Genomic DNA, 19,957 nt, shown 5'->3' on the forward strand with positions numbered 1-19,957 from the left:
TTGGGGTAGGGGCATGTGCTGGCACTTTTTTTATGTTATTTTAGGGGATTTCCTCTCTGGGAGATTCCTTGAGAGGAGAAGCAGGTGGGCAAATGGAAGATGCTGCAATTGGAGCATATTTGCAGAAGGGTGGGTCGAACATTATATGATTAGCATAGAATCACTCCATTAGGCCCTGCCCCCTTCGCAGGGACTGCGCATTTACTGTATTTATCTCCCCATTCTGCCCACTTCGCAAGGAAGTTTGCGGAATGTGGGTGGTGGGATGCCCACTCTTCCAGGGGTGCGAGGGACTACCCAGAAAATCAGGTGTCTCCTGCAGGAATCAGCACTGAAACTGAAATGAACTGTAAGGAATTACTGATTACAATTGGTACAGATCTGTTAATTTGCATTATTTGTGTAACTATCAGAGTAAAACATTTTAGGGCGATTCTCCATGATACACAGGACAGCTACACAAATTCAGACTAGATACTTCTCCAAAATACCAAGATTTCAGTGGGTCTTAATTTATAGGGTAAGGCATTGCTACGAAGCAATTAAGGGGTAAATTTACAAAGATGGGAGTTCCATTTAAGATGGGATGTTGCCATAGCAACCAATCAGATTTTACTTCTCATTTATCTAGCACCTTCTAGAATACCTGGAATCTGATTGGTTGCTATGGGCAACTTCCCATCTTAAATAGAACTCCCATTTTAGTAAATATACCCCTAAGTTTTTATATTACAGCAATTTCTAAACAGACCAATTTAAAAGGAAAAACAATTTAAAAGCGTGTGATGCACGGAACTTTATGTTCACTTTCTGGAGAATCACCCTATATAGGCTATAAGAAGGTGTACTGAACTCATATTTACTTGGGTAATATTATTGGTATTATCCTTTATGGCACCACGAGGAGCTTGTAGCGCCTTACAGAGTACATAACAGATACAGTATTAAAAAAACAATAAAAAAGTGACTCAGTACAAAACATAGCAGGTCACGGACAAGGTTTAGAAACATCTCTGCAGCAGTCATAATAAGGTTTGCTGCAGTTTTTGGCAGTAGAGAGGAATTTACAGTATACAGTAGTGAGAGAAGGAAGAGGGCCCTGCTTGTGAGACCCTACAGTCTAAATCACCTGCGAGATACACACAAAGGCACCATTCTGGTGAGTCTGCCTGTATTTTTAAAGCAGCAACATTACTTCAGTCACTTTCATACTTACATTTCATTAGCCATTAGTAACCCCTTTGCTGTGGATTACCAGTGGCAGTGGGGCATATATTTTGTGTGACCTTATGCTCCTACATACCTTCCAACAGAGCAAGGTCTTTGGCGTGTCCAAAATGAGTTGGCATAGCATAGTAGGTAGGAGGTTTGGCCCTGCAGGAAATGCTGCCGCCACGGTGTCACACCATTTTCATTACTGTTGGAGCTTGCCCAGTGCTCGGGTGGTGCAGCTTACCATGGCCCCAGTCCAGAGGCGGTTTAAGAGAGGATGGGGCCTCGGTGCAGGGTCTTATCAGGCCCCCTCCGCTCCGGCGGTGTAGTAGACCCGGGGACATCTGCAAACCACTGGCAAAAGATGGCAGCCACAGCCATTTTCTCAGTGATTTCCACAGTTCTGCAGCCAGCAACGGGCAGAAGGAGCAGTAAGCATAGTTATATGTGGGCAGGGAATGCTGTGTGTGGACCTCCCCGGACCCAGTTGCTCGGGTGCATTGCCACCTTGCACTCATTGTAGATACGTCAGTGCCCCAGTCATTCTCTCCTATAATTAGATGCCATGCACATGCATGGGTAGGACAACAGGACAGTTCCCAAAAAACGGGATGATCGTGCCAAAATCCGGACAGTATGAGGTATGGTCCTATGATTTTCCCAGTGCATGCTGTTATTAGGATATTTGGAATCCTTAGTCTAGCATCCATCAAAGTACTAGTAGTAAAACCAATTTTTTTTCCAGCTATCGCTAACAATTGGTGGACAACAGATTCTGTTACCAGTGTCAATTATCAGATTATGGTGGATTCGGCCATTACTTGGTACCAGGCGCGGAGAAGCTGCCAGCAACAGGATGCCGAGTTACTAAGTATAACTGAGCTACACGAGCAGGCTTACATATCAGGTGAAACTTGGGTGGAAACAGATTTGGTGGGGTCACATCTCATCTTCACAAACAGTTCCCTATCAATTTGCCTTAAAGAAGTGGCATCACTGAGGCATGTGGCTCCAAATGACTCTCATTCTATTGGTTCAGCTCCCAAAATGGCAGATACCATTGTATACACGCAGTCCACAATCTCTCTTCTCTCCCAGCACCTGCAATCTCCACTGCCAATAACACCTTCATCCTCAATATCAGTAATGATTGGAGGCAGTCCTGCCTCCAATTCCCCTATCCAGGATTCCTCAGAAGAATCCTTCAGTGCTAAGCCTGCTGCTGCTGCTGCTGCTGTGGGTGTAGCTTCATCCCAGAAGGGGACCAAGAAGACTAGTATTTAAAAAAAAAATTAAATTAAACATCCTTTGCGAGGAGAGGCAAGTTTTACAGCTGTCACCCAGTTGCACAACGGGTTCCTGACTCCATGATGGCTATGCTAGTATTAGATCTGCGGCCAATATCCAACATTAATACAGTGGGTTGTAGACAGTTAATTGAGGTCCTGTGTCCCTGCTACCAAATTCCATCTCCGTTCCATTTTACTAGACAAGCAATACCTCGCCTGTACCAGGATGTTAAAAATACAACTAATTATTGGCCTACAAAACCATTGTACGCACTGTCCACTTAACCACAGATATGTGGACAAGTGGTAGTGGGCAAACTAAAGATTACATGACTGAGACAGCCCACTGGGTGGGTGAATCGCCTTCAGTAGCAGCAGTATTTAACAAACAATGCAGGCTCATTCAAAGTAGAGATGAGCGGGTTCGGTTTCTCTGAATCCGAACCCGCCCGAACTTCATGTTTTTTTTCACGGGTCCGAGCGACTCGGATCTTCCCGCCTTGCTCGGTTAACCCGAGCGCGCCCGAACGTCATCATGACGCTGTCGGATTCTCGCGAGGCTCGGATTCTATCGCGAGACTCGGATTCTATATAAGGAGCCGCGCGTCGCCGCCATTTTCACACGTGCATTGAGATTGATAGGGAGAGGACGTGGCTGGCGTCCTCTCCATTTAGATTATAAGAGAGAGAGATTTACTGGAGCTTAGGACTAGGAGGAGTACTGTAGAAGTGTAGAGAGTGCAGAGAGTTTACTAGTGAGTGACCACCAGACAGTGCAGTTTATTTAATATATCCGTTCTCTGCCTGAAAAAAGCGATACACACAGTGACTCAGTCACATACCATATCTGTGTGCACTGCTCAGGCTCAGCCCAGTGTGCTGCATCATCTATATATATTATATATCTGTCTGACTGCTCAGCTCACACAGCTTATAATTGTGGGGGAGACTGGGGAGCACTGCAGTGCCAGTTATAGGTTATAGCAGGAGCCAGGAGTACATAATTTCTCTATCGTCCTAGTGGATGCTGGGATTCCTGAAAGGACCATGGGGAATAGCGGCTCCGCAGGAGACAGGGCACAAAAAAGTAAAGCTTTTACCAGATCAGGTGGTGTGCACTGGCTCCTCCCCCTATGACCCTCCTCCAGACTCCAGTTAGATTTTGTGCCCGAACGAGAAGGGTGCAATCTAGGTGGCTCTCCTAAAGAGCTGCTTAGAGAAAGTTTAGCTTAGGTTTTTTACTTTACAGTGAGTCCTGCTGGCAACAGGATCACTGCAACGAGGGACTTAGGGGAGAAGTAGTGAACTCACCTGCGTGCAGAGTGGATTTGCTGCTTGGCTACTGGACACTAGCTCCAGAGGGACGATCACAGGTACAGCCTGGATGGTCACCGGAGCCGCGCCGCCGGCCCCCTTGCAGACGCTGAAGAGAGAAGAGGTCCAAAATCGGCGGCTGAAGACTCCTGAGTCTTCATAAAGGTAGCGCACAGCACTGCAGCTGTGCGCCATTTTCCTCTCAGCACACTTCACACAACAGTCACTGAGGGTGCAGAGCGCTGGGGGGGGCGCTCTGAGAGGCAAATAAAAACCTTATTAGAGGCAAAAAATACCTCACATATAGCCCACAGAGGCTATATGGAGATATTTAACCCCTGCCTAACTTCAAAAATAGCGGGAGACGAGCCCGCCGAAAAAGGGGCGGGGCCTATCTCCTCAGCACACAGCGCCATTTTCTCTCACAGAAAAGCTGGAGAGAAGGCTCCCAGGCTCTCCCCTGCACTGCACTACAGAAACAGGGTTAAAACAGAGAGGGGGGGCACTGATTTTGGCGATATTGTATATATATAAAAGATGCTATAAGGGAGAAACACTTATATAAGGTTGTCCCTATAAAATTATAGCGTTTTTGGTGTGTGCTGGCAGACTCTCCCTCTGTCTCCCCAAAGGGCTAGTGGGTCCTGTCCTCTGTCAGAGCATTCCCGGTGTGTGTGCTGTGTGTCGGTACGTGTGTGTCGACATGTATGAGGACGATGTTGGTGAGGAGGCGGAGAAATTGCCTGTAATGGTGATGTCACTCTCTAGGGAGTCGACACCGGAATGGATGGCTTATTTAGAGAATTACGTGAGAATGTCAACACGCTGCAAGGTCGGTTGACGACATGAGACGGCCGACAATCTATTAGGACCGGTCCAGGCGTCTCAGAAACACCGTCAGGGGTTTTTAAAAACGCCCATTTACCTCAGTCGGTCGACACAGACACAGACACGGACACTGAATACAGTGTCGACGGTGAATAAACAAACGTATTTCTCATTAGGGCCACACGTTAAGGGCAATGAAGGAGGTGTTACGTGTTTCTGATACTACAAGTACCACAAGAAAGGGTATTATGTGGGAGTGAAAAAACTACCTGTAGTTTTTCCTGAATCAGATAAAATAAAATGAAGTGTGTGATGATGCGTAGGGTTACCCCGATAGCAAATATTGGCGTTATACCCTTTCCCGCCAGAAATTAGGGTACGTTGGGAAACACCCCTTAGGGTGATAAGGCGCTCACACGCTTATCAAGTGGCGTTACCGTCTCCAGATACGGCCGCCCTCAAGGAGCCAGCTGATAGGAAGCTGGAAAAATATCCTAAAAAGTATATACACACATACGGTGGTTATACTGCGACCAGCGATCGCCATCAGCCTGGAGATGCAGTGCTGGGTTGGCTTGGTCGGATTCCCTGACTGAAAATATTTTATTCATGTAGAGCATTTAATAGGATGCATTCTATATATATGTATGTGAGATGCACAGAGGGATATTTGCTCTCTGGCATCAAGATAAGTGCGTTGTCCATATCTCCCAGAAGATGTCAGGGACACGACAGTGGTCAGGTGATACAGATCCCATACGGCAGATGGAAGTATTGCTGTATAAAGGGAAGGAGTTATTTGGGGGTCGGTCCATCGGACCTGGGGACCACAGCAACAGCTGGGAAATCCAACCTTTTTTACCCCAAATTACATCTCAGCTAAAAAAGACACCGTCTTTTCAGCCTCAATCTTTCCTTTCCCATGAGGGCATGCAGGCAAAAGGCCAGTCATATCTGCCCAGACATAGAGGTAAGGGAAGTAGACTGCAGCAGGCAGCCCTTTCCCAGGAAAAGAAGCCCTCCACCGCGTCTGCCAAGTCCTCAGCATGACGCTGGGGCCGTGCAAGCGGACTCAAGGTGGGGGGGTAGTCTCAAGAGTCTCAGGGCGCAGTGGGATCACTCGCAAGTTGACCCCTAGATCGTACGAGTATTATCCCAGGGGTAAAGATTGGAGAGTCGAGACATCTTCTCCTCGCAGGTTCCTGAAGTCTGCTTTACCAACGGCTCCCTCCGACAGGGAGGCAGCATTGGAAACAATTCACAAGCTGTATATCCAGCAGGTGATAATCAAAGTACCCCTCCTACGACAAGGAAAAGGGTATTATTTTTCCACACTATATTGTGGTACTGAAGCCAGACGGCTTGGTGACACATAGTCTAAATCTAAAATGTTTTGAACACTTACATAAAAGGTTCAAATCGAGATAAAGTCACTCAGAGCAGTGATAGCGAACCGGAAAAAAGGGGACTATATGGTGTCCCTGGACATCAAGGATTACCTCCATGTCCAAATTTTGTCCTTCTCATCAAGGGTACCTCTGGTTCGTGGTACAGAACTGTCAATATCAGTTTCAGACGATGCCGTTTGAATTATCCACGGCACCCCGGGCCTTTTTACCAAGGTAATGGCCGAAAAGATGTTTCTTCAAAGAAAAAAGGCATCTAAATTATCCCTTACTTGCACGACCTAAAAAGGGCAAGTTCCAGAGAACAGTTGGAGGTCGGAAGAGCACTATCTAAAGTAGTTCTTCGACGGCACGACTGGATTCTAAATATTCCAAGAATCGCAGCTGTTTTCCGACGATACGTCTGCTGTTCCTAGGGATGATTCTGGACACGGTTCAGAAAAAGGTTTTTCTTCCCGAGGAAAAAGCCAAGGAGTTATCCGACCTGTCAGGAACCTCCTAAAACCAGGAAAGGTGTCTGTACATCAATGCACAAGAGTCCTGGGAAAAATGGTGGCTTTTTACGAAGCAATTCCATTCGGCAGATTCCATGCAAGAATTTTCCAAAGGGATCTGTTGGACAAATGGTCAGGGTCGCATCCTCAGATGCACCTGCGAATAACCCTGTCGCCAAGGACAAGGGTATATCTTCTGTGGTGGTTGCAAAAGGCTCATCTATTGGAGGGCCGCAGATTCGGCATACAGGATTTGATCCTGGTGACCACGGACGCCAGCCTGAGAGGTTGGGGAGCAGTCACACAAGGAAGAAACTTCCAGGGGGTATGGACGAACCTGGAAAAGTCTCTTCACATAAACATTCTGGTACTAAGAGCAATCTAAAATGCTCTAAGCCAGGCGGAACCACTCCTGCAAGGAAAACCGGTGTTGATTCAGTCGGACAACATCACGGCGGTCGCCCATGTAAACAGACAGGGCGGCACAAGAAGCAGGAGTGCAATGGCAGAAGCTGCCAAGATTCTTCGCTGGGCGGAGACTCACGTAATAGCACTGTCAGCAGTGTTCTTCCCGGGCGTGGACAACTGGGAAGCAGACTTCCTCAGCAGACACGATATTCACCCGGGAGAGGGGGGTCTTCATCCAGAAGTCTTCCACATGCTAATAAACTGTTGGGAAAGACCAATGGTAGACATGATGGCGTCTCGCCTCAACAAGAAACTGGACAAATATTGCGCCAGGTCAAGAGATCCACAGGCAATAGCTGTGGACGCACTGGTAACACCTTGGGTGTACAAATCAGTATATGTGTTTCCTCCTCTGCCTCTCATACCAAAGGTATTGAAGATTATACGGTGAAGAGGAGTAAGAACAATACTAGTGGCTCCGGATTGGCCAAGAAGGACTTGGTACCCGGAACTTCAAGAGTTGGTCACGGACGACCCGTGCCCTCTACTTCTGAGAAGGGACCTGCTACAACAGGGTCCCTGTCTCTTTCAAGACTTACCGCGGCTGCGTTTGACGGCATGGCGGTTGAACGCCAGATCCTAAAAGGGAAAGGCATTCCAGAAGAAGTCATTCCTACCTTGATTAAGGCAAGGAAGGAAGTCACCGCGAAACATTATCACCGCATTTGGCGAAAATATGTCGCGTGGTGCGAGGATCGGAGTGTTCCGACGGAGGAATTTCAACTGGGTCGTTTCCTACAATTCCTACAATCAGGATTGTCTATGGGTCTCAAATTGAGATCTATTAAGGTTCAAATTTCGGCCCTGTCAATATTCTTCCAAAAAGAATTGGCCTCAGTTCCTGAGGTACAGACTTTTGTTAAAGGAGTACTGCATATACAGCCTCCTGTGGTGCCTCCGGTGGCACCGTGGGATCTAAATGTAGTTTTAGATTTCCTCAAATCCCATTGGTTTGAACCATTGAAAAAGGTGGATTTTAAATATCTCACATGGAAAGTGACTATGTTACTGGCCCTGGCTTCCGCCAGGAAAGTATCTGAATTGGCGGCTTTATCTTATAAAAGCCCTTATCTAATCTTCCATTCGGATAGGGCAGAACTGAGGACTCGTCCGCATTTTCTCCCTAAGGTGGTATCAGCGTTTCACCTGAACCAACCTATTGTGGTGCCTGCGGCCACTGGCGACTTGGAGGACTCCAAGTTGTTGGACGTTGTCAGAGCCTTAAAAATATACATTTTCAAGGACGGCTGAAGTCAGAAAATCTGACTCGCTGTTGATACTATATGCACCCAACAAGTTGGGTGCCCCTGCTTCTAAGCAGACGATTGCTCGTTGGATTTGTAACACAATTCAACTTGCTCATTCTGTGGCAGGCCTGCCACAGCCTAAATCTGTTAAGGCCCATTCCACAAGGAAGGTGGGCTCATCTTGGGCGGCTGCCCGAGGGGTCTCAGCATTACAATTCTGCCGAGCAGCTACGTGGTCGGGGGAAAACACGTTTGTAAAATTCTACAAATTTGATACCCTGGCAAAAGAGGACTTGGAATTCTCTCATTCGGTGCTGCAGAGTCATCCGCACTCTCCCGCCCGTTTGGGAGCTTTGGTATAATCCCCATGGTCCTTTCAGGAACCCCAGCATCCACTAGGACGATAGAGAAAATAAGAATTTACTTACCGATAATTCTATTTCTCGGAGTCCGTAGTGGATGCTGGGCGCCCATCCCAAGTGCGGATTATCTGCAATACTGTACATAGTTATTGTTAACAAATTCGGGTTATATTGTTAAGGAGCCATCTTTAAGAGGCTCTTTCTGTTATCATACTGTTAACTGGGTTTAGATCACAAGTTGTACGGTGTGATTGGTGTGGCTGGTATGAGTCTTACCCGGGATTCAAAATCCTCCCTTATTGTGTACGCTCGTCCGGGCACAGTACCTAACTGGAGTCTGGAGGAGGGTCATAGGGGGAGGAGCCAGTGCACACCACCTGATCTGGTAAAAGCTTTACTTTTTTGTGCCCTGTCTCCTGCGGAGCCGCTATTCCCCATGGTCCTTTCAGGAACCCCAGCATCCACTACGGACTCCGAGAAATAGAATTATCGGTAAGTAAATTCTTATTATTATATAGTGAGTGACCACCAGACAGTGCAGTTTATTTAATATATCCGTTCTCTGCCTGAAAAAAGCGATACACACAGTGACTCAGTCACATACCATATCTGTGTGCACTGCTCAGGCTCAGCCCAGTGTGCTGCATCATCTATATATATTATATATCTGTCTGACTGCTCAGCTCACACAGCTTATAATTGTGGGGGAGACTGGGGAGCACTGCAGTGCCAGTTATAGGTTATAGCAGGAGCCAGGAGTACATAATATTATATTAAAATTAAACAGTGCACACTTTTGCTGCAGGAGTGCCACTGCCAGTGTGACTGACCAGTGACCTGACCACACTGACCACCAGTATAGTTAGTAGTATACTTATATTGTGATTGCCTGAAAAAGTTAAACACTCGTCGTGTGACTTCACTTGTGTGTTGTTGTTTTTTTTATTCTATAAAAATAAAACTCATTCTGCTGACAGACAGTGTCCAGCAGGTCCGTCATTATATAATATATAATATATACCTGTCCGGCTGCAGTAGTGATATATATATATATTTTTTATATCATTTATCATCCAGTCGCAGCAGACACAGTACGGTAGTTCACGGCTGTGGCTACCTCTGTGTCTGCACTCGGCAGGCAGTCCGTCCATAATTGTATACCACCTAACCGTGGTTTTTTTTTCTTCTTTATACATACATACTACTACGACATCTCTTTATCAACCAGTCTATATTAGCAGCAGACACAGTACAGTACGGTAGTTCACGGCTGTGGCTACCTCTGTGTCTGCACTCGGCAGGCAGTCCGTCCATAATTGTATACCACCTAACCGTGGTTTTTTTTTTTTTCTTCTTTATACATACATAGTTACATAGACATCTCTTTATCAACCAGTCTATATTAGCAGCAGACACAGTACAGTACGGTAGTTCACGGCTGTGGCTACCTCTGTGTCTGCACTCGGCAGGCAGTCCGTCCATAATTGTATACCACCTAACCGTGGTTTTTTTTTCTTTCTTCTTTATACATACATAGTTACATAGACATCTCTTTATCAACCAGTCTATATTAGCAGCAGACACAGTACAGTACGGTAGTTCACGGCTGTGGCTACCTCTGTGTCTGCACTCGGCAGGCAGTCCGTCCATAATTGTATACCACCTAACCGTGGTTTTTTTTTCTTTCTTCTTTATACATACATAGTTACATAGACATCTCTTTATCAACCAGTCTATATTAGCAGCAGACACAGTACAGTACGGTAGTTCACGGCTGTGGCTACCTCTGTGTCTGCACTCGGCAGGCAGTCCGTCCATAATTGTATACCACCTAACCGTGGTTTTTTTTTCTTTCTTCTTTATACATACATAGTTACATAGACATCTCTTTATCAACCAGTCTATATTAGCAGCAGACACAGTACAGTACGGTAGTTCACGGCTGTGGCTACCTCTGTGTCTGCACTCGGCAGGCAGTCCGTCCATAATTGTATACCACCTAACCGTGGTTTTTTTTTCTTTCTTCTTTATACATACATACTACTACGACATCTCTTTATCAACCAGTCTATATTATTAGCAGCAGACACAGTACAGTACGGTAGTTCACGGCTGTGGCTACCTCTGTGTCTGCACTCGGCAGGCAGTCCGTCCATAATTGTATACCACCTAACCGTGGTTTTTTTTTTTCTTTCTTCTTTATACATACATAGTTACATAGACATCTCTTTATCAACCAGTCTATATTAGCAGCAGACACAGTACAGTACGGTAGTTCACGGCTGTGGCTACCTCTGTGTCTGCACTCGGCAGGCAGTCCATAATTGTATACTAGTATCCATCTCCATTGTTTACCTGAGGTGCCTTTTAGTTGTGCCTATTAAAATATGGAGAACAAAAATGTTGAGGTTCCAAAATTAGGGAAAGATCAAGATCCACTTCCACCTCGTGCTGAAGCTGCTGCCACTAGTCATGGCCGAGACGATGAAATGCCAGCAACGTCGTCTGCCAAGGCCGATGCCCAATGTCATAGTACAGAGCATGTCAAATCCAAAACACCAAATATCAGTAAAAAAAGGACTCCAAAACCTAAAATAAAATTGTCGGAGGAGAAGCGTAAACTTGCCAATATGCCATTTACCACACGGAGTGGCAAGGAACGGCTGAGGCCCTGGCCTATGTTCATGGCTAGTGGTTCAGCTTCACATGAGGATGGAAGCACTCAGCCTCTCGCTAGAAAACTGAAAAGACTCAAGCTGGCAAAAGCACCGTAAAGAACTGTGCGTTCTTCGAAATCCCAAATCCACAAGGAGAGTCCAATTGTGTCGGTTGCGATGCCTGACCTTCCCAACACTGGACGTGAAGAGCATGCGCCTTCCACCATTTGCACGCCCCCTGCAAGTGCTGGAAGGAGCACCCGCAGTCCAGTTCCTGATAGTCAGATTGAAGATGAAGATGTTGAAGTACACCAGGATGAGGAGGATATGGGTGTTGCTGGCGCTGGGGAGGAAATTGACCAGGAGGATTCTGATGGTGAGGTGGTTTGTTTAAGTCAGGCACCCGGGGAGACACCTGTTGTCCGTGGGAGGAATATGGCCGTTGACATTCCTGGTGAAAATACCAAAAAAATCAGCTCTTCAGTGTGGAGGTATTTCAACAGAAAAGCGGACAACAGGTGTCAAGCCGTGTGTTGCCTTTGTCAAGCTGTAATAAGTAGGGGTAAGGACGTTAACCACCTCAGAACATCCTCCCTTATACGTCACCTGCAGCGCATTCATAATAAGTCAGTGACAAGTTCAAAAACTTTGGGCGACAGCGGAAGCAGTCCACTGACCAGTAAATCCCTTCCTCTTGTAACCAAGCTCACGCAAACCACCCCACCAACTCCCTCAGTGTCAATTTCCTCCTTCCCCAGGAATGCCAATAGTCCTGCAGGCCATGTCACTGGCAATTCTGACGAGTCCTCTCCTGCCTGGGATTCCTCCGATGCATCCTTGCGTGTAACGCCTACTGCTGCTGGCGCTGCTGTTGTTGCTGCTGGGAGTCGATGGTCATCCCAGAGGGGAAGTCGTAAGCCCACTTGTACTACTTCCAGTAAGCAATTGACTGTCCAACAGTCCTTTGCGAGGAAGATGAAATATCACAGCAGTCATCCTGCTGCAAAGCGGATAACTGAGGCCTTGACAACTATGTTGGTGTTAGACGTGCGTCCGGTATCCGCCGTTAGTTCACAGGGAACTAGACAATTTATTGAGGCAGTGTGCCCCCGTTACCAAATACCATCTAGGTTCCACTTCTCTAGGCAGGCGATACCGAGAATGTACACGGACGTCAGAAAAAGACTCACCAGTGTCCTAAAAAATGCAGTTGTACCCAATGTCCACTTAACCACGGACATGTGGACAAGTGGAGCAGGGCAGGGTCAGGACTATATGACTGTGACAGCCCACTGGGTAGATGTATAGACTCCCGCCGCAAGAACAGCAGCGGCGGCACCAGTAGCAGCATCTCGCAAACGCCAACTCTTTCCTAGGCAGGCTACGCTTTGTATCACCGCTTTCCAGAATACGCACACAGCTGAAAACCTCTTACGGCAACTGAGGAAGATCATCGCGGAATGGCTTACCCCAATTGGACTCTCCTGTGGATTTGTGGCATCGGACAACGCCAGCAATATTGTGTGTGCATTAAATATGGGCAAATTCCAGCACGTCCCATGTTTTGCACATACCTTGAATTTGGTGGTGCAGAATTTTTTAAAAAACGACAGGGGCGTGCAAGAGATGCTGTCGGTGGCCAGAAGAATTGCGGGACACTTTCGGCGTACAGGCACCACGTACAGAAGACTGGAGCACCACCAAAAACTACTGAACCTGCCCTGCCATCATCTGAAGCAAGAAGTGGTAACGAGATGGAATTCAACCCTCTATATGCTTCAGAGGTTGGAGGAGCAGCAAAAGGCCATTCAAGCCTATACAATTGAGCACGATATAGTAGGTGGAATGCACCTGTCTCAAGCGCAGTGGAGAATGATTTCAACGTTGTGCAAGGTTCTGATGCCCTTTGAACTTGCCACACGTGAAGTCAGTTCAGACACTGCCAGCCTGAGTCAGGTCATTCCCCTCATCAGGCTTTTGCAGAAGAAGCTGGAGACATTGAAGGAGGAGCTAACACGGAGCGATTCCGCTAGGCATGTGGGACTTGTGGATGGAGCCCTTAATTCGCTTAACAAGGATTCACGGGTGGTCAATCTGTTGAAATCAGAGCACTACATTTTGGCCACCGTGCTCGATCCTAGATTTAAAGCCTACCTTGGATCTCTCTTTCCGGCAGACACAAGTCTGCTGGGGTTGAAAGACCTGCTGGTGACAAAATTGTCAAGTCAAGCGGAACGCGACCTGTCAACATCTCCTCCTTCACATTCTCCCGCAACTGGGGGTGCGAGGAAAAGGCTCAGAATTCCGAGCCCACCCGCTGGCGGTGATGCAGGGCAGTCTGGAGCGACTGCTGATGCTGACATCTGGTCCGGACTGAAGGACCTGACAACGATTACGGACATGTCGTCTACTGTCACTGCATATGATTCTCTCAACATTGATAGAATGGTGGAGGATTATATGAGTGACCGCATCCAAGTAGGCACGTCACACAGTCCGTACTTATACTGGCAGGAAAAAGAGGCAATTTGGAGGCCCTTGCACAAACTGGCTTTATTCTACCTAAGTTGCCCTCCCACAAGTGTGTACTCCGAAAGAGTGTTTAGTGCCGCCGCTCACCTTGTCAGCAATCGGCGTACGAGGTTACATCCAGAAAATGTGGAGAAGATGATGTTCATTAAAATGAATTATAATCAATTCCTCCGCGGAGACACTGACCAGCAGCAATTGCCTCCACAAAGTACACAGGGAGCTGAGATGGTGGATTCCAGTGGGGACGAATTGATAATCTGTGAGGAGGGGGATGTACACGGTGATATATCGGAGGGTGATGATGAGGTGGACATCTTGCCTCTGTAGAGCCAGTTTGTGCAAGGAGAGATTAATTGCTTCTTTTTTGGGGGGGTCCAAACCAACCCGTCATATCAGTCACAGTCGTGTGGCAGACCCTGTCACTGAAATGATGGGTTGGTTAAAGTGTGCATGTCCTGTTTTGTTTATACAACATAAGGGTGGGTGGGAGGGCCCAAGGACAATTCCATCTTGCACCTCTTTTTTCTTTTCTTTTTCTTTGCATCATGTGCTGATTGGGGAGGGTTTTTTGGAAGGGACATCCTGCGTGACACTGCAGTGCCACTCCTAAATGGGCCCGGTGTTTGTGTCGGCCACTAGGGTCGCTAATCTTACTCACACAGCTACCTCATTGCGCCTCTTTTTTTCTTTGCGTCATGTGCTGTTTGGGGAGGGTTTTTTGGAAGGGCCATCCTGCGTGACACTGCAGTGCCACTCCTAGATGGGCCCGGTGTTTGTGTCGGCCACTAGGGTCGCTAATCTTACTCACACAGCTACCTCATTGCGCCTCTTTTTTTCTTTGCGTCATGTGCTGTTTGGGGAGGGTTTTTTGGAAGGGACATCCTGCGTGACACTACAGTGCCACTCCTAGATGGGCCCGGTGTTTGTGTCGGCCACTAGGGTCGCTTATCTTACTCACACAGCGACCTCGGTGCAAATTTTAGGACTAAAAATAATATTGTGAGGTGTGAGGTAGTCAGAATAGACTGAAAATGAGTGTAAATTATGGTTTTTGAGGTTAATAATACTTTGGGATCAAAATGACCCCCAAATTCTATGATTTAAGCTGTTTTTTAGTGTTTTTTGAAAAAAACACCCGAATCCAAAACACACCCGAATCCGACAAAAAAAATTCGGTGAGGTTTTGCCAAAACGCGTTCGAACCCAAAACACGGCCGCGGAACCGAACCCAAAACCAAAACACAAAACCCGAAAAATTTCAGGCGCTCATCTCTAATTCAAAGGCAGGCTACTCTGTGTAGCACCGGCTTCACTAAGAGGCATACCACTGACAACCTACAAGAAAAACTAAGGGATGCCATAGAAAAATGGCTTACCCCGCTTGGACTCTCCTCAGGATTTGTGATTTCTTATAATGCCACAAACACTGTGAAAGCATTACAGAAGGGTGAATTCCAACACGTCCCATGTTTTGTTCACACAATAAACTTGGTGGTACAGGGCTTTTTAAAAAAATGACAGGGGCGTGTAGGATATGCTGTCTGTGTCCTGAAAATTTTTTGCCTCATTTTCGGCACTCAGCAACAGCATGTAGGAGATTGCAGCAGCTCCAAGAACAGTTCAGTTTGTACTGCCATCAACTGAAGCAAGAGGTGGTAACAAGGTGGAATTCCACCCTATATATGCTTCAGCAGATGGAGGAACAGCAAAAAGCCATCCAAACCTACACAACAACCCATGACATTGGGAGAGGAAGGGGAATGTGCCTTTCTGCAGTGCAGTGGAGAAAAAATGGCGTTTTGTGCAAGGGCCTGTCAAAGTCGAAAAATATTCCAGTACATACACCACGTACTAACCACACACACATGCCCGCTGCGCGTGCACTTGTTCCGCCGTGCGTGCACATATCCGCAATTTGCGTATGGTCGCTCCCGCGGTCCTGCGCGTGGTATGGGTATTTACGGCGGTGTTTGTGAGCGCATAGAGGGTTATCAAAACATTACATATTTAACCCAAATAGTGCACATTGTACACATAGCCCCCCCGCACCACATCAGCAAGTATAAACAGTTTAAATGATTCCAGGACTAAGGGATTCGCCTTTGCATGATAGGAAGGGACAGACTAAGGTAATAAGGTGATGTCTAGTATCCAGCTGTAGGGTATTTTAAGGGTAACATTCCGGTGTTGGTTAGAGGAAGATCGCATGTTCCTGCATATAGTTATGTGCAGAAGTAGAATATAGATATAAACTGTATTTACTGTATATTATGTATGCGGCGGGAATCCAGAGGAGACCACCCACAAGAGCAGTTGAGAAAGACATCGCCCACCTTTTCAAATCAACCTATGACCTCTCCTGTAATGTAAAGATGCATCTCTGTGTCCAATGGACAAAGGGATTACAGTATCCATTGTATTGTTTATGGAAGTAGTGTATAAAAAGCCTGTTGCTGCCTGACCGGTCAGAAGACTCTGAACGCTATCTACCTGATGAGCGGAGGACTGGTCCAGGTTGCGCAAGCGAATATTCTCACGTATGTACATTGACTGTAGCCATTTTACTCTGTTGTATTTTGTAGGGTATAAATTGTATTGTTATCCCCTTCCAGATATATACGCTGAGGTTTCGGAGCCCAGTGTTTAACTACAAATCGGTGTTGTGTCCTCTTTTCCCTGCTAGGGTTTAAAGCGTATTACATACCCTAACTGTATAAGGTTTAAAAGTGTATTGATAAGGTGTGTACGCACTGTGGGTACTTTATACCGTCAGCGCTGCTTAAGGTTTAAGGTGTAACATCATTGCAGTGCTTTGCTGCATAAGGTTTAGAGTGTAATAATATCATTGCATTGCATTACGAATAAGGTTTAAAGTTTATCAAGAGTGTGAGCGCGCTGTGTGTTCTTTGTACCCCAGCGCGGTGTTTGTACGCTAAGTCCGTACACGGTATGGGACTCTGTACGCAAATAGCGTACAGAGTGCGTAGCGTGTGTATTAAGTCTAGCGGTCGCAGCGGCTCCATTATAAAAGTGTGTTTAAAGGTATAGCTTTATGGTTTAAGATAATATCGACATCAATTGGGGGCATCGTCCGGTTTTTCCACATACCCGCAACCTAGCAGGTTAAAGCAGACTTTATCTATCAGCAAAGGGCGGACAGGTATCCCACGTAAGCCTTCTCCTGGTTGGTGGATACACTGGTAGACCCTATCTCATTGCTAATAAGATGGCGTCTGCTCTGCATGGTTTGTAGGGATGCTGGTGGGATCCGTAAGGTAAATACGCAAAGCTATTTTAAAAGTCTTTGAATTTCTGTTTGGCGCCAAATGCGCACACAACACAAGCATACACCTGTACTTTGTATACCTGCTCACATTGTTGCCATAAGTATTGATTATTAGATTCATTTCGACCTCTTCTGAGAAATTTGTTGCTATTTAGTTAAAACATAGACTAAATATTAAGGAAGTAAACGTAAAACACAAATACAGTCTGGCCTAGTTAAACAGGTTTATACAGAAAGATACTGTGTTGTGTTAAGTAAACGATTATAGGTAATATCGCTGACATTTATAGAAGTGTGGGATTTGTACTACTGCGGACGTACGGTCTTCGTACACATGTCTCGGACAAAGTAAGGGACTGCGCACGCAACGTAAAGACATACGCACGGTCGCGTGTTTACGCAACGTGCGTAAGGGTACGGCTGCTAAGTACAAATTACACAATAGCATTGTTTAGTTTAGGCGCGGGACGGTAGCCACGCGACAATAGCACAAATTGCTCAGTTTCCAAGATTTAGTTTAAATAAAACCTTTTCTACTGTATTACCTCTGGTACTAAGGCTGTTTATCTGAATGAAAGTTAATTTTTTGTACAGAAAAACCAAAGTGTATTTGAGTGAACGAACGTGAGTGTGCAAACATAATAAAGGTTTTGTGGATCCAGTGAATTCGGGATCCCGTAGAAGTGGTACACCAGGTGAGCGGAGACCTGGTGGCGTGAGAATTAGCTGGCGCACGTTAAATAAATTGAAGTACAAAGGAGCAAGGTAGCAGATACCGCAGGCCAGAAGGTCAGCGAAGGTTTAGAGTACTGCAGACCAAAGGTCAGCGAGGTTTTTGTTTAGAGTACCGCAGCCCAGGGGGTTAGCGAAGATACCCATTTAGTTTTTGATTGATACGCTCCGGCTGAGGTTTCGCAGCCTGAAAAATCGATTCCATTGGTCGTACGGCGGATAAGTAACAGTTACCTATACGCTGTGCGATTGGACCGCGCGTTCGTGGGTGCAATACTTAACGCAACGTGATACCCTTTTTACGAGCTTTGCGTAAAATCGCGGGATCATTAGCGCTGGATATAGCATAAGCAAGCGTGATTTGTGTATAATAAAGGTTAAGGGAGTTTCGCTGGTCACTCAGGAAATCTCCAACAACCAATATTTACTGGAAAGGGTAAGTCACTCCCAGATACTTCCAGTAAATAGAGGTTACATAGGGGCCCTAGGTTGGGTACGTACCTCCGTTAACGACAGTGTTTGGTAGTATTGGCCAACGTGGGGCGGTAAGTGGGTGAAAGCACTCGGAGAACTTTCACCGTTGCCTTATATTGAGTATTTTGTTTTTTTGTAGGATTAGCCGGGACGGCAATACCTGCAAAATATGGGGGCCAGTTGCTCAAGTAAGGGACGTTCAACCAGGGTTCAGGTTGACATTCCGCGGCCCAGGGGGTCGGCGAGGTACATAATGTGTGAGAAGCATGGACCACACGCAGAAATTTTGTGCAATGAATGGGAACGTATGACTGCGGAAGATAGGGAACCATTCCCTAAGGTAGGCAGTTTTGAACCAGAGGTATTGCAGAATTTAAGGGTTAGGTTATGTCTGATAAAATCCCGAAAGCAAAGGATCAGACACACAAACTGTTTAAATTTATGGCAGCAAGAGGGCGATATGCAGAGGGAACTAGCTCACGCAGCAGGTTCCAAACCTAGCAGGAAAATTATGGCAACCGCACCACCACCACCGTATATTGTAGGGGAGAAAGTGGCTACAGACAATGGCATACTGGTATCTGATAAGAGTATAGTTGACAAATGTACTAATGCTAACCCATGCAAGTTGTATCCCATTTTAAACTTTCCTCAGGACTGCGAACAAGAAGATGAGCCCAGCACGATATCGGCACTCTCTCTAGCAGCCACCATACAGAACACTCAGGTGGGCACGGCCCAACCTGTAAGATCAGTTGTAAGGCCCCCTAGCAGAGGGATAAGTGAGGTCGTGTCCACAGGTAAGTACGGTACCATACATTATGCAGAGACAATAGCACCTTAGATTGTGGAGTCAACTCAGAATGATGTAATTGAATTAAATCCTGTCAGGGTGATCGCAGTCCCCAATGGGAAGACTGACGCTCAGGGAGTCACTCCCATCAGGAACATTGCTATGCATTGTCCTTGGTCCCGGACCGAATTAAGGACAATTATGTCTGAATTTCCCGATCCCAGAAAGGATCTAGCCGCATGCCAGAGGTTTATTAAAGAATTAGGTAATGCCACCGAACCCACAAACAAAGATTGGCGAACAGTGCTACGGGCATGTTTACCCTCCAATATTGACCCCGTGAAATTCATTACTGATTGTAAATTAGACGCAGAAGTACCTCGCACTGATGAGTACACTCAGGAGAACGTACGACAGATCAATCTGCAATTAGGAGTATATTTCCCTATTGTTGTCAAATGGAATAAAATCTTTTCCATAAGACAAAAAGAAGGTGAAACGGCATCTGAATATTTCCATCGAGCACTGCAGGAAATGGCTAGATACACTGGGGTCGAGGACATTAAGGAAAATGTACATCACAGGGAGTTAGCTGTGTCAGTATTAATGGACGGGTTAAAAGAGACATTAAGAACAAGGGTACAAACCTCTCTACCTAACTGGAGAGGTATCTCGGTGGCTGCATTAAGAGAGTCCGCTATCGAGCACGATCGGAACATCATTAAGCACAGGGAGTCACAGGGGGATAAGCTGATGACAGTAAGTATAAATGCCCTTACAACGAAGCCGCATCAGTTAAAACCTCAGACCCCTGATGGTAAGTTACATGTAGTGGTATGCTATAACTGTAAGAAGGAAGGACA

The 19,957-nt window shown here is 46.3% G+C and overlaps 1 protein-coding gene across 1 annotated transcript in view; it reads left to right on the forward strand.

Annotated features, from left to right (window-relative positions):
* Window positions 1-19,957, forward strand: part of LOC134927294 (macrophage mannose receptor 1-like) — a 407,906-nt gene that overhangs the window by 51,714 nt on the left and 336,235 nt on the right. Inside the window, exon 4 of the mRNA XM_063921539.1 lies at window positions 1,958-2,119. Within this exon, the coding sequence (XP_063777609.1) occupies window positions 1,958-2,119 (162 nt within the window). The remainder of the gene's footprint in view (window positions 1-1,957; window positions 2,120-19,957) is intronic.

Source organism: Pseudophryne corroboree, chromosome 5 (assembly GCF_028390025.1).
Source record: "Pseudophryne corroboree isolate aPseCor3 chromosome 5, aPseCor3.hap2, whole genome shotgun sequence".
NCBI classification, from domain to species: domain Eukaryota; kingdom Metazoa; phylum Chordata; class Amphibia; order Anura; family Myobatrachidae; genus Pseudophryne; species Pseudophryne corroboree.